This window comes from Atta colombica, unplaced genomic scaffold, assembly GCF_001594045.1.
Source record: "Atta colombica isolate Treedump-2 unplaced genomic scaffold, Acol1.0 scaffold108, whole genome shotgun sequence".
Classification (NCBI taxonomy): Eukaryota; Metazoa; Arthropoda; class Insecta; order Hymenoptera; family Formicidae; genus Atta; species Atta colombica.
In genome coordinates this window covers 44,101-60,063 of record NW_017259193.1, presented here as the reverse complement: position 1 = coordinate 60,063, position 15,963 = coordinate 44,101, and the positions used below count along the sequence as shown (strand labels likewise).

The 15,963-nt window shown below is 30.6% G+C and overlaps 1 protein-coding gene across 1 annotated transcript in view; it reads right to left on the bottom strand.

Moving 5' to 3' along the window:
- LOC108693185 (ras-specific guanine nucleotide-releasing factor 1-like) overlaps window positions 1-11,355 on the bottom strand; it is a 121,296-nt gene extending 109,941 nt beyond the window's left edge. Inside the window, exons 1-2 of the mRNA XM_018201999.1 lie at window positions 11,309-11,355; window positions 5,072-5,202 (exon numbers count right to left, since the gene is read on the bottom strand). Coding sequence (XP_018057488.1) covers window positions 5,072-5,202; window positions 11,309-11,336 — 159 coding nt within the window. The 5' untranslated portion in view covers window positions 11,337-11,355. The remainder of the gene's footprint in view (window positions 1-5,071; window positions 5,203-11,308) is intronic.
- Window positions 11,356-15,963: the final 4,608 nt, after the last annotated feature.

Here is a 15,963-nt window from a genome sequence, read left to right as displayed (position 1 = left end):
CAATTATATATAAAATATATCTATTACAATTGTATATAATTTTATATAATTATATATAAAACATTTGTTTGGGGATGCAGCATAAAATCTGCCTATAAAACAGACTAGAAGCTAACCTAATCTTAATAGTCTTGCGTCAAATAGTTCTATCGGAATTGAAAGTAATTGTGTATTTACGGAAAATTAACTCTCAAAAGAAAAGTATTACATTACATGTTTGTCTTATAAAACAGCAAAAAGTATAATACATATAAATCAACAAAAAATTTTTTATATTGAATTGAAAAGATTTTAGAAAATCTTATATACATTCACTTGTAGATATTTGTGTGGATATGGATGACTTCTGTAAAAGAAAAAGAATAAAAATATGTGCTTTATTATACCTACTATATCAATTTTGGAGCTCATTTATCAAATGCTTATTTTTTATTATTCTACAAAAAAATTAACTTTATTGCAAAAAATATTATAAAAACTATCTGATGAAAAACACGTACTTTCTAATATTTATGTTTTTAAAATTTCATTTTTAGTTTTTGTTTGTTGTAGAAATATTGTTCAAAAACAAAATGATATCGATCTCAGTGACTTTCCTCTATTATAAAACGTGATTTTATATAAGAAATAAATAAAAAATTGAATAGTTTTTGAACCAATAAAAATAAGAAAATTGTGCCCAAATTTTACATAGATATCATAACAGAACAATCTATAAAATTTTTATATTTTTAGTATCAGATGTGATATATACAATATATATATACATATACATATATATTTAATATTTCGTATCTGGATACTTAAACGTTTCATTATATTTTAAGTTTTGAAATGAAATAAATTAATTGCAATAACAATCCACGCATATCTAGAAAATATTTAATTTAAGTCAACCTAAGTCTCAATATTATGTAATTTAAGTTTCCACTGAAACCTCTTTGCCTTGTATAATATTTCGCGCTAGCCGGAATTTCTGACCACATCCAGACCATTTCTACTGAGACTGCCTTACTCAAACTCGGCATAAAGCATTATACGAAGCCATCCTCCATACTTACATAGCAAGAAATTTTAACGAGGTATTCGGGGAGAATACGGTAATTAAAGCTTAACTTATTTAAGATGTGCATATAACATAAAATACATACTTCGCACATTTCAATTATCTTATATAATCGTATGTGTTAAATATATTAAATCCAAATTTGTTTTTATCTTTTATTACAAAAATAGCTTGTAATACACGTTTATACGAAGCAAACCGGATAGAGAGCAGAAATCGTGCTTACCTTGGGTCTACGCGTACTAAAATATTGCACAAATTTACCAGCTGCGTTATTAAAAAATAATAAACGTCCAGGTTAACGTTGAAACAATATCAAATTATGCAACGTACGCGTGTACTGTCGACACAAGATTTTGCGGAATGAATATTGCAATTATATATGCACTCATTTCATAAAACCAATTATATTCCGGTTAATCCGCAGGATAAAATTCACATTGCTGATACATGATATAATTTCTGAACAATTTTGCTTTTGTCGACCTGACAGTATCGACAAGCATCTAGAAATGTTGTAATTAGCGGTTTAAATAGTAGTGTAATAGTATTGACAAACAAATAAAGTTTTAATCGTCCATAATATATATACTTAATTGCATGAATTTTAGGTCAATTTTGACTCATACTTGTAAATTACAGAAAATTGTTAACTACACGAAAAAAAATTGATTGGATAGTTCAGCATAGCTATAACTTGCTGCGAAAGTTCAACATCTATAACTGAGAAGATTTGATGATTGTATAAAGAAATTATTTCTGTATGCTAATTCAACTAATTCTTTGTTATAACAAAAATTGCTAATGTAACAAGTTTTCCTTATTACAGCAGTAAAAGTAGCTAACATGTTTTTGTTAAAAATTTGAATTTATATTTATTTTTTGGATTATTTGGATTTATATTGGATTGATTTTCATAGAAAAATTATCTTGTTTTATTAACAAAGAGTAAAGAAAAAAATCGCTCATTTTTTTAGATCCTCGATTTTGGAACTAAATTATGTGCCAAATTTTATATTGAGACACAGAAAAGTTTGAAATTGAAGTGATAATTATTATCAGAACTGAGAAGGATGGAATCAAAGTCCATTATCAAATTATCATAGCTCTGCGAGATCTCGTATTTTAAGAAGATTAATCCAGCTAGGTATATATCAATTGCTTACATCGCTAATTGACTAATTTAAAATAATATAATCTCTAATTTAAAATAATATAATTGATAAAAATCAGTAAAACTCGCTAGAAGCCAATGTGAGTGGTGTGTGCAATTGAACTGTGTACAAATGTGCCACTCTCGATCCAGCCGATGAAGGCAAGGTCAACTGAACATTACACTTATTATAATGATTTTGTAAAGCAATTTGTTTTAAATATAAAAAATGGATTTTCGCATAAACGATATTATTTGGCACACAGTTCAGTCCAAAAATTGAAAGCCCGGAAAAACGGACGAAAAAAACATCTTTTTTCGGTCGCTCTTTGAGCTATTATTACACAACAAATATGACTATTTATAAATTATAATCGCTAATTTTATTCAGCTATACTTTGCTATTACTTTAACATAGAAAATTAACTGTCCGTATATTACGGTTGTAAATTTGTTAAATCAGTGAAGTTTTGAATTGTTTGAATTGTTTTTTTCTATATGTGAATTACAAAATAGGATGCTGCACGATTGCCGGTATAGTGCAATTTGCAGTGACAACATTTATGTATAACAATATATGAAACAAACTTACTTCTCAAAGTAAGAAAAGGGAAAGAGAAGAAATCTTGGAGACAAACCTTAGATGAAGTTATTTCGGAAAATGCATGTACACAATTTGTCGCGCAAAGAGAGAGAGAGAGAAAGAGAGAGAGAGAGAGAGAGAGAGAGAGAGAGAGAGAAAGAGAGAGAGAGAGAGAGAGAGAGAGAGAACATCCGATTCCTTTTACTAGTTTTGAACTCGCGCTGTTCAGAAGTACTCTTGCATGTTACAGCGCTAAAGTATCTGATCTTCATAGATTTAGAAGATAAATTTATTAAGCTAAATACACGCAAGTTACTTCTATTATCCAATGACTTGAAATGTTTTGAAGACACTCTATTATCGGAAATTTTGATCCACAACGAGCGAAGCGAGACTCTACTGTGCGTGATGATATCTCTGTTTGCTTAACGAAATTTTCGCAAACAAAAAAATATTCAATAATAAAATTTTATTAAAACCAACACGAAATTAAATACTAAGTATAAGTATATTCAAGCCTATAACGGTCAAAGTTAGATCTTTTCAATGCTTAAATAATTCACAGTGAATTATCTATATCCTGTATATGCATATATATCATATTTTTGTAGTATTATTCAAACTACGCGCCGAAATTTTTCCGAACTTTATCAAACGCAATTAAATTACTGCAATAATATTGCAAGTTAAATTAAAGTGACAAGCAAATTCTCAATCTTCAATCCAATATCATTATAAGGGTGTTAATATGCTCAAAACTTTAAATAAATTTATTGCGAAAAATATTACCTCGATCGAGACTTGAACCCGGATCTTTTGTATTCCGTACGAATGTTCTAAACCATTAGACCACCGAGGCCTTAGTAATATTCTTCGAAATAAGAACAATAACGCTTCTTGCAAACAGCATGTATAAACAATAATAAGATTTTATTAAGACCGACATGAAATTAAATACTAAGTATAAATATATTCAAGCTTATAACGGTCAAAGCTAGATCTTCTCAATGCCTAAATAATTCAGTGAATTATCATAAAAAGATATTCCTTTATTACTTTAGTTGAGATCCTGCTCAAGTGAGAAACTCAAAAAGAAGCGGAATTGTGCCTGCTCCGTATTTATTTGATCTCATCAAAACGAAAAAAAGGCAATATTTCTCGTATTAAATATTTATTTAAATCTACTTATTGCTTTCCAGTATATGAGCTGTTTCGAACTCGAATAGATAAAGTGATAAATCCCACTTGGTAGAGATTGTTTATCTTTAAAAACTAAAATTAGTTAAACAACAAAATGACAAACTTTTTTGTTTAAAAAGTTGAAACTCATTTGCGATACGATCCCCAAACAAACTGTTTAACTATACACTAACTGATGTATTTTATTAATTATTAATGCAGTATCATCAATTATTGATAGAGCTAATTAGTTTATTGAACACTAATCAATTCTTTTTTCTAAGAAATAACACGACTTTTAATAGAATAATTACAAGTTTTATGTACCGTAATTGAGCAGCTTCATAATCATGAAAGCATATAACGAGAAGATTTACTGCTAGTTTAAAGCCGCTAGTTTATCGCGTAATATTAGAACGGAGAGAGGAGAGAAAGAAGCGCGCGCGACTGAATTCTTGGCATAGATGCTCCCGAGCATCAAGTATCTGTCGCGAACTATCGAAAGTTTTTCCCTTAATTGTATCAGCGAGTTGGCTAACCCGCCATAAGTCTTAATGAGGCTTCATTCCCAAAGTTTGTTAGGCCACGAGTAGACAACATCCCTGTGAGCGAAGAAGTTTCCGCGAATCAACGATGAAGTCTTATGCCGTACAAGTTTACGCAAACTTAGATATTGTCGTTATTTTAATTCAACCTCTATATTAATAGTTGAAAATTTTACATTAAAGTATGACGTCGTTTTATTAAAAATGATGCTGACTATAGGCTGGATGATAACTTTGCTATAACTTCCCGCGGTGAGTAAACTTCTTGCGAAGAATCTCGGCGAAGAGTCTCGGCGATTAATCTCGGAAAATTACTAACTGTGTGTCGTTGCGAAGTAATGCTAATCGTAAAGTTTGATTTTCTAGACTTTCAAGGAAGAAACTGTGTATTCCAGATTTCAGAATAATGAAAAGGTAGATTCACATTTAAATTCAGATTCAGACGTAAGACTCTCACAAATTGGATCATCATAAATTAAATCTCGCCCTGCTCGGTACAAATGTATATATATAAGCGACAATTCATCAACACAAAATTCACTGACCTGATAGAGGACGAACCATCGTTGTTGCCACTTTGTGGAGTCAGCTGTCCTTTTGTACAAATATCCTGACAGCAAATGATCATAATGTGCTTTCTCTGAGAGCATGACCAGTTGGGAATCATTTACTCTCACTGCAACATACACAGACACATAAATCTTGTAAAGAAAGCAATTAAATGCATACACGAAAAAAAAATGGTTTTGTTAAAGTGTCAAAAAATTAGGTTAAATACCAATTTAAAACTTTAACTAGATATCAATTAAAAAATAACTTTATTAGATCATTAAAATAATTATGTAAGAATTAATATATACCTATTCAAGTATATTCCTTAGAAATCTAATATTGGCCAATTTATTATACATTGAAAAACAGGAATTAATTATTTATAGCATTATATTTGGAGCACTGACTAAAAATTCTAATAACAATTTTTAATACTTCAAATAATACTTAAATAATATTTTAATACTTTAAATAAGTATTAATAATTACGATCTTTTAGTAATAAATTAGTCAATATTAGATTTTTGTAAAGGAATGAACAACGTTGTATGTGTAAAAAATTTTGACATTCTATAGCAACTAGCTTGAGCATCCTATATAATTATTTTGCTGGTTCAACAAAATTATTATCAATTTTGTATCTAGCTAAGCTTTTAGATAATTCAGTAAAACTTTTTTTCATGTAGCTGTTCAGATTTTAACGTTTACAAAAAAATTCAATATGTCATCCCGCGAATTTTCTGGATATGTTTGCGAAATGAAATTTGTACAGAGAACAATTCGTTTCTAGAGGAAAAAAATCTGTTTGTAAATTTTCATGAAAATTTAATATCAGGATTGTTATCTAAAATATTACGACATGCACATAATTAAATTATCTAAATTATCTCAATTAATCGTCACTCTTTGTAATGAATTTGGCAGTTCGCGTTGAAACGCGTCTACTTTATGTTTTACATCGTTGCTTTTCTGAGAATGCATTAATTACGCGAACAGAGATCTACCTGCGCAAATCAGCGTGACGTGATGTATACAAACGCAAAATTATCCGAATTGCAAAATCATATACTGGATGTATCTATATATTTCACATGGCACAACAATGCGCTGCATCACAATCATGCATTAAATTATTTCGCTATGTAACCGTTCCAATAGTAGCGCTCAAAGTATCGGCGAATCTTGTTTGCCGCATCGCATCAACGTAAATATTAATAATCCGCCGAGTGCAATCCACGATAACAAACAATGGCAGATCTTACCGTTTATTACAATGAATCGACATCCGATAAGTTATAAAGCCTTTGTGATTAAAAAAAGCGTTTGGTTGAGAAACAAACTAATAAAATTGCGCGGAGGTAAACATTTCAATTCGCAATTAAAAAATTGCGCGCGATCGACGCGATCGATCACAACCGAATAGGAGTTTAATCGGACACTTGGGCGACCGCAAATGGCGTCCACGTCCGTCGCGCGTGCAATCAGAGAGCTACTTTCGAGACTAGATTTCAATCTCCGATATGATTTCTAGTTCAGTTCCGTGCAAATGCAACTTTGGTTTAACTACAGAGCTTTGCAAGCTCGCTCGATCGACGCGAGTTCCGAGCTGCCGCCTGCGCCGCGTTCGCAACTCGCGCAGTTACAGCGGTCGTTCCTCGTTCCGTTTGTCGAGATCGTGCAGTGTTTAACTTTAGCGCAAAGATACGTGACATTTGAGGAACTTTGTTCCATTCGGAGAAATCGAGCTGCAAGTTTCGTTCCATCGTGTCGTGTCGCGTCGATGAATAGGGAAATCGCATAATCCGCACCTATGTATATATCAGCACATATACGAGTACGCCGCTGTACGTGCACCGCGTGTGAAAAATGGAATAAAAGGATAAGAGCGCGCAATCGAGACCGCGATTATTATTTGTATTTATATCCTTGCATGGAATGGAAAATCTAATCTCAGTATAGCATGGAAAATTTTCCGGCAAACAATGGATTTATATAAAATACGAGCACTATCGTAAATTTTGACGAGAAAAGGCAAACTTTCCAACACAAATATTGTAGTTCCGAGAACGGGGAGCACGAACACCTTTGATATCTTTGATGTTCGCGCTTGTATATTTAATATATAAACCCGCAATAAAATACACTATTTGTTTGTTGAAACAGAAGTCACTGGAAAATCTGTGCGATTTTATTCATAGATTTCATTACACATGTTGTAATTAAACTTTGTGGTTGTCGATTAAATGATGGTTAATGCATCTCTTGAAAACATAAATTCTAAATAAATTCCTAAAATGCGAATTTTATGAAGTGCGTTTATTTGTCATATTTCAATTTCATTTAATATTGATGCGTATTCGAATATTAAACGTTATGTAATAATATTGAACACGAAATCAGAAAATTTCATAAAAATGTATGAATTCGTAATTAATGTCTCCTTTTCAATGTTTTATTTTATTTAATAACATGATACGTTCAAAATAAATATAATAATGATCTTTAATTTAAAGAATTAATCAAAAGTCCTAAATTGTTTCTAATCTTACATTTATCATACTTTGTTAATCTCCTCAAATTTGAAGTACTATTATATTAAACAAACGGAGAATTATTTTAATATTACACAATAAAAAGCATTTTATATTTATGTTAAAATTCATACTTGTTCCTTTATGTCAAATTTTTGATGTATCCAAGTGCTAATTTAATATAATATAATTTGTAATTTAAATATTTTATATTAAAATAATATTCCACATTTCTTAGCGTTAAAATAGCATTATTCATAAGTGAATAAATAAAAATAATGTATTCTACAATGTAATTTCAACGATAATGAATAAAATGAATGTATTAATTTAACATATTATAAATGTTAAATCTATTGAAAAAACATGTTTCCACCGTTTACAAATTGTGTCAGTGTTACATTTTTTATATTAAATTCTACATACAATATTTATGTGATTTTCTAACATATTCGTATTATATTGAATTTAACACAAAAAAGATCATTTGAGACACGTGACATGTGTAAAATTGAACATAAATTATCCAACTGTGTAGGCAAGAAATAAGTATCTTTCATTTAATGACATAAATCGATGCAAATGTTCTATCTTTCTTTGCATTTTATAAGTAATACTTATGTCAGTACAGTCATTATAGAATTTGACCCCGGAAAATTCAGGTTGAATTTTTGCATAAGATTGAATACAAACCTTTATTTTTGCATAAGATTGAAGGAAAAAAAATTTACCATTATACAGTAGTCGTTAAGAAAAATAATTAAACAAATAGGGCGCAAATTTTTTACAAATATCTCGATAAATATCAATTTTATAAAAAAAATATAAGAGGAAAATTAAAGAGCGAAAAATTTTACATAAAAAAGAAATTGTGTAAATTTTTGTCGTACGAACAAAATTTTTCACGTAAGAAATTGTACAAGATGTGCGCAGTGAAGTTGCAAGCACGCCTTCAAGAAACAAAGCGAAATGGAATGTTATACACGCATATCAAAAATATCATAACTTTTACGAACGAATTATCATACAGAAATGGGCCAAGATGCGTTGAAAAACTGAAATCTTCATCTTTTTAATGAAAATAGTTTCATTTATTCTACGATTTTTAACAATTCGAATGGATTAAATAATATGTTACATGCATACGTTTTTGCCTTTTAAAATTAGCTATGAGTCGAACTGTTTAAAAAAAAATTGCTTACAGAGTATTACGGCATATATTTCATACTTTGAGAAAAACATGTTAAAGATTTTTTTCTTTAAAATCGAGCGATTGATATTTTTAATAATTTTCAAAAATTCTTGAAGAAACGTAAAAATTGAAGTCGTATAATTTTGTGAAAAATTACCCTAGAATGATTTTTAAAAACGTAATTAGAAGCTTGAAATGTCTATTTTTAGACCCCATATCGCAATATTCTGTTATATTTCAAATTTTCATTTATTTACATAAATATGTAAATTATTGCGAAAAATTTGTTTATATTTGTGCTGATTTTGATTATCATTAACACAATATTTTAAAAATATAAACAAGTGAATATAATGAAGTCGAATATTATATAAAACCATCTTAATAAGTCAAAATTATTGTTCCTATATCTTTAAACATTGTTAGTTAAATACATAATACAAATACATAATACATAATAAAAAATACAATAAAATACATATAATAAACAATAAAATTTGTCAATGTATAATAAAACAAAATGTATAAAGATATAACAATGCATAATGAAAAAAAAATTGAAATGTAAAGTACTTATTAGACCTGATTAAATTATATATACAGGGTGTGTCCGATGAGACTTCTGCCAAGTGCTCTTTGTAGATAGATCGAATTAAACTGAGTCAAAAAATCCTCTACCATTTTACAATTTTCATAATGGTTAACGAGATATTAGTTACTAAAAATTCTCGAATATTGATCTTCAATAATTTTTTACTCAAATATTATTACTTTAAGAAAAACAGCAAAAGACAAAAATTATTTATTTTTTTCTCATAAAGTTCTGAGAATTTTTTCAGAATTTTTTCAAAATTTTTTATCAATTTTTTAATGCTGCATTTTCTTATTTTTATTAACATGAGAAAATACTAGAAGATATTAAAGATTCTGAAATTATAGTATTTCAGTAAAAAATTATTCAGTAAAAACCAATATTCAGCAATTTTTAATAATTAATATCTTCGTTAACTATTGCGAAAATTGCAAAATGGTGGAAAACTTTCAACAATTTAGTTCGTTCTATTTACAAAGAGCGCTTGACAGAAGTCTCGCCGGACGGACACACACACACACACACACACACACACACACACACACACACACACACACACACACACCACACACACACACACACACACACACACACACACACACATTCTGCGCATAATTTAATAAATTCTAAGTACTTAATATGTCAATTTTGTTATTATGCTTTTATTATGCTTATTATTGTTATTTTTATATATTTTGTTTTATTATACATTGACAAACCAATTAAGTTTATTGTTTAGTATATGTATTTTATTGTATTTTTTATTATGTGTTATGTATTTTATTTTGTATTATGTATTGTTATTTAACTAACAATATATAAAGATATTGGAACAATGATTTTGATATGTTAAGATTTTAAGATTTTTATAATATTCGACTTTATTATATTTACTTGGTTATATTTTTAAAATATTATGTCAATAATGACCAAAATCAATACAAGTTTAAACAAATTTTTCGCAATAATTCACATATTTATGTAAATAAATGAAAATTCGAAATATAATATTGTGATAAGGGATCTAAAAATAGACATTCCAAGCTTTCAATTGCGTTTTTAAAAGCTATTCTACTATAATTTTTCACAAAATTATATGATTTCAAATTTTACGTTTGTTCAAGAATTTTGAAAATTACTGAAAATGTCAATAACTCACTTTTAAAGAAGAAAATTAACGAATTTTTTTTCTTCTCGTGAATCAAAGTCTCGTGTAATCAAAGTATGAAGTATATACTGTAATACTCTGCACTTTTTTTAGATAATTCGATTTATAGCTAATTTTACGAAAAAAGGCAAAACACATTACATGTAACATATTATTTAATCCATTGTCAAATTATTAAAAATCGTAGAATAACGAAATTACTTTCATTAAAAAGATGATTTTAGCTTTTTAATGCCCATTTCTGTACAATCATTCAAAAGTTATGATATTTTTGGTGCGCGCGTGCAACGCTCCATTTCGCTTTGCCTCTTATCGGCGTGTCCGCAACTTCGCACTGCGCAACGCACATCTTACATAAATTCTTGCGTAAAAAGTATTGCTCGTACGACAAAAACTTACAAAATCTTTTTTATGTAAAATTTTCCGCTCTTTAATTTTTCTCTGTCATATTTTCTTTGTAAAATTGATATTTATCGAGATATTTACAAAAAAAACCGAAATTTGGGCCCTGTTTAATTATTTTTCTTAGTGATCACTGATACTGAGTGATCAATGATAAACTTTTTTCTCCTTCAATCTTATGCAAAAATAAATGTCTGTGCAAAAATTCAACCTGAAGGTATTTTTTCTGAGGTTCCATTCGCAATTTTCGTCTAAATTGATTGTACTATGTCGACTTATATCACTAAATAGATGGCACTCATGATTTCCGTGCATTTCAATAACAATAAACGGAATATATCTCACCAGTTTTTTGCATTTTGGGACTGAGCATGATTGCAGGTCGTTACCAGAAGGGTGCCTCCCTACAGTCGTTCTTCACAGCGATTGATTGTCCAAATTACCTTGTTTAGGTTTTAATAGTACAGAAAATTACACCTCGACGTTAAGCGTCGAGAACGTATCTCGATCGGTTTGAGAGACGTCGATCCGCGCAGATTCATCAGAAGCCGTTACATCTGTAAAAAACGCGAGAAAAAAATTCGTTCGATAAATAGTGTAACATTATTGGTTCTATGTCAATAAAGCGTATTACCATAAACGATTCACAGAGATAAATATTGTTGACAGATATCATTAATATCTGTTAATATGTTTATCGTTACGGATACATATTGACATCGGATTTAGCTGTATTGCCGCAATGCGTGATATTATCGTGTTTCATCATAGGGACGCTCAGAGATAACGTTAATTTGTATAAATCAGATGGATCATTAATTCACGATGAGTAAATATTATTATCGAATCGATTTGACGACGTAACAAATTATTCATATTCTTGGACAAACATCAAAATTAATATAACTACAAAAATATGTGCTAAAACATAATGTTATGGCGACTGAATTGAAATTGTACAAAATTAAACTTGATTTTATTAAAACAATGACATCAATTCAAAATCCTGATTCGTCATTCTGTTTCTGAACCCCTATTTTGTAACTCTTAACGATAGTGTCGGTATCATTGCGCAATTATATTTCTATATATGGGAAAAAAGCTGTGCAGCAACAACGAGGAAGATAATTCGAATTGGAACCGAAACATCCGCATGCACTGTAAGATACATTCTGAAGGAATAAAGGACACAATTGTCACAAAAAAATTTACGCTCCACTAATTGTATTAGACTGTTAGAGCCTTTGCCCATTTTATAATTAAACGATATTAAGAATTATAGAATGGAAATACTAATCTCTTAACTCATTTATTATATTATAAAGACCATTTCGCGGATTTTTTTATTTTTACTTCGTAAAGGCGAGGACGTGCGAACTGTCGCTATAACGGAAATTGAAACGATAGCATACGCAAGGACCGCGGAAATAGGATCTTAAACTATTTGCGATTAAATTCAATTTCTCGAGTACTTAATAGCTTTAACGATGGTGCGATTTCAATAGTAATCATCAACGATAGGAATGATTACTTCTGATTCCGGCTGATTGCAGTTTGATTTTTTGTGTGTATATTAATCCTTATTCCGAGATATTGATCTATTAGAACACAAGGCATTAATGCCTTTCAAATTCACGGAAAAAAAGATATGCTAAAACAACTAAAAACTTCATGCACTAAGTCAGGAAATCTATAGCCGTAATATATACGGACAGCCAATTTTCTGTGTAAAGTAGCAAAGTTGTACAGCTAAATAACATTAACGATTATATATAATCACATGTATTTGTTGTAATAATACAATAAATTTGTTAATACAGAAAAGATAACTTTCTACAAAAAAAAGTAATCCATAATTAATTTTTAACAAAACATATTAAGATGGCACATATTTTTATTATTATAATGAAGAAAATTTATTATGTTAACAATTTTCATTGTAGAAAATTAATTGAATTAACATACTAATAATTGGTTACAGATACAAATTTTTTATTAAATCAAATTTTTTTAATTATAGATATTGATTCGCCTAGCAAGTTATAATTTTGCTGAATCACCCAATTTATTTTTTTCTGTGTAATAAAGAAAATAATATTAGAGTAAAATAAAAAAACACTTCGGAAATACCATACGCTGAAAATGACACCAAAGGGTTAATATGTATAAAATATAATAATTAATATTTTAAACAAAAAAATTATTTTTACCTTCTAGGCAAGAAACATTATCTTTGTGCGTTCCAGTGAAAGATTCTATAAAGAATATGAAACTAAAAACATTATAAATTGGTTTCTCGGAGAATTGCAGTTGCAACAAAATCTTTCCTAGTAGTTCTGATTTCATCTTTTATGCGATATATGACATACCGCTATCGGAGAACAGTAAGAGAAGAGACAAGTCTTTTTAACTAATTCCACTGTTTTTTCAAATAAAATTATCTTTTCTTGCATAAATCGGCATTCTTCAGCTCTTTGTGTAATACTACTAAGCTAAAATCATCAAAAATGAATATTATATAACAAGAGATTTCATATTTTATTATTCTCTAATATATTCTAATATATAAAATATGATATTCATATTTTGTAAAAAGTGTTCATTTTCCAATGACCTTATTTTATATGTAAAATGAGAAGAAGAGTCGATCAATGTAAAAAGAGACGTAGCGACATTTGAAGGAAAAAAACAATTGCACATTGCAGATGCAATGGTGTACCTATGTGCAAAGAATAGAATCATCAATCGATCAAAGGTCAAAGTGAATATTTTATACGAGATATTTTATATGTTATATTAGAATAAAATATGAGGAATCTCGCTTGCTTTTACAGAATTATAAAGAGAATCAATCTATACATATATATTGTATGAAAACATTTCGAGAGTAGAAAATAAGTAGCTAAAATTCTGGCATTCTATGTACATAAAATGTACTGATAAATCTCAAAATGTTAAAGTTGATTTTATGACTTTTAATCATTTATAAGAAAATAATTTGCGACACTGTTAGTTTTACACCCTATATATAATGATTATATTATCCCTATATAATTTTGCACGCAAAAACTCGGTAATCGATGGAAATTTATCGACATATACATTATTGCTTATTTTATGGTTTATAAATATCTCTGCGTTTACGCCGACAAATGATCAAAGTAGGATGAAATTCGTATGTAGTCAATTTACAAGTGGAAATACACTGAGTTATACGATAGCTTTTTATTTAAAACTCGTGAGCGCGTAGCTCTAGGAGTTTTCCGATAAATACGCCCAGCTATATGAATCTATTTTTTTTTTATAACACTCGCCAGATATACCATTTTAAAAATACTTCTTTACATTTTTCAATTAATTATTTTATTTGTTTTATTATATTTTTTCTGTTACTTTCCAATGTTTGTGATAGAAATTTTTTCAATTATATTTTCACATTCGTTTCAAACTTATCTGAAAACACAATCGACCTAATCTCAAAGCCAATAAGAAAAGAAGAAAAGATAGTTATAATTCCGCATAATTTAAATCCATCGTCATTTGCATTTACATTAATGAATCGTGACAAGAGCTTTTTCCTCCCGAGTCGATATCCGAATAAAGATCTTGTTTTTCTTGAAAAAGTCTAAAGTCCGCAGTCGAATGAAACTTGAAAATACTACTTAGAAAGAGAATTGAATAGAATAAAAAGAAATTGGCATAATAGATAAATTTGAAATGTAAGAGATGGATTTTTGAAAGGTGGAAGGGAGATCGCTTTCTCTCGTCTTGTATGAAAAAGCTCTTTCAAAGTTGCTTCCCTCGATATATGTATATATAAAATGGGGGGGTGAAAAGAGGGAGTGAAAAGAAAAGAAAAAGATCAAATAGACAAAAGAAAATTCAAAGCGTATTTCTTTCACAGTACCTGCACGTACTTCCACTCTTCTCGCGTTTGTCCTTTTTTTCGCCCTGCCACTGGAGTCCTCCGCAAGAAATCCCGCCTCGCCACCTGTTCGTGCGTGCTCTCAAGACCGCATGCCTATAATCACCACCCCCTTCTTTTTCCCGCCGCTCCGTACGACAATCTCGGAAAATTGCTGATATTGCTCGTCTTTCTCTTTCCTTCTTTTCTTCTGCAGTCACGAGATCACACCGGAAGAGATCCGTCAGCGCGTGCCACCGCCGATTTTCTCACGCTGATTCTTGACAACGATTGACAATGCCGGTTTTTATTTCCGATACGACCAAGGCGGCGATGTAGACGCGTACGATATAAACGTTGGCGGAGACGACGTCCCGTGATGACGGACGACGGCGACAGCATCCGATGCTCTTCTCATGGTCGGGAGACCTGCGACGCTACGGTGTTGGGGGTTGCGACGTGCCTGACGCGCGAGGGCAACCGACCGACCGACAAGCTCCGTCCACTGTCTATATATCGCGGCACGCGCGCGTCCACCGCCCCGTGAAAGGATCCTGGAGGCTGCGCCGGATGGGCTAGCGAATGCGCAAGCTCACAAGCCTCGTAAACTCACCCTCTGCCTGTAGACACCTCACCTTCTCGACCACTCTTTACGAGCAAGAAGGAGAGATAGAGGTAGATAGATAGACAGAGGTAGCGAGCGAGCGAGCGAGAGAGCGAGAGAGAGAGAGAGAGAGAGAGAGAGAGAGAGAGAGAGAGAGAGAGAGAGAGAGAGAGAGCTGTTTATACCTGCCTGGTTCTTGCCAAGCTACCTTGGATCCAACCTCGAGAACACCCCCGTTGGCTATGCAATCCAGGTCGAACCAAGTTGGGTTGTATATATTAGCGTTAATAGTGAAAAAAGTTTATTTTAGTTCTGAAGAAAATCCCTCGATAGATAAGCGCAACAAGTACAGTATACTAGACAAAACTTCTTGAAATATATTAGGTGTACAACTTTGCTTCCGCCGTTTTCCTATAGATGGCTTTAGCGGTAAGTGGTGGTCGAAATAAATAGATCATAGACGTCATACAATAAACTTGGGCATCTGTCAAC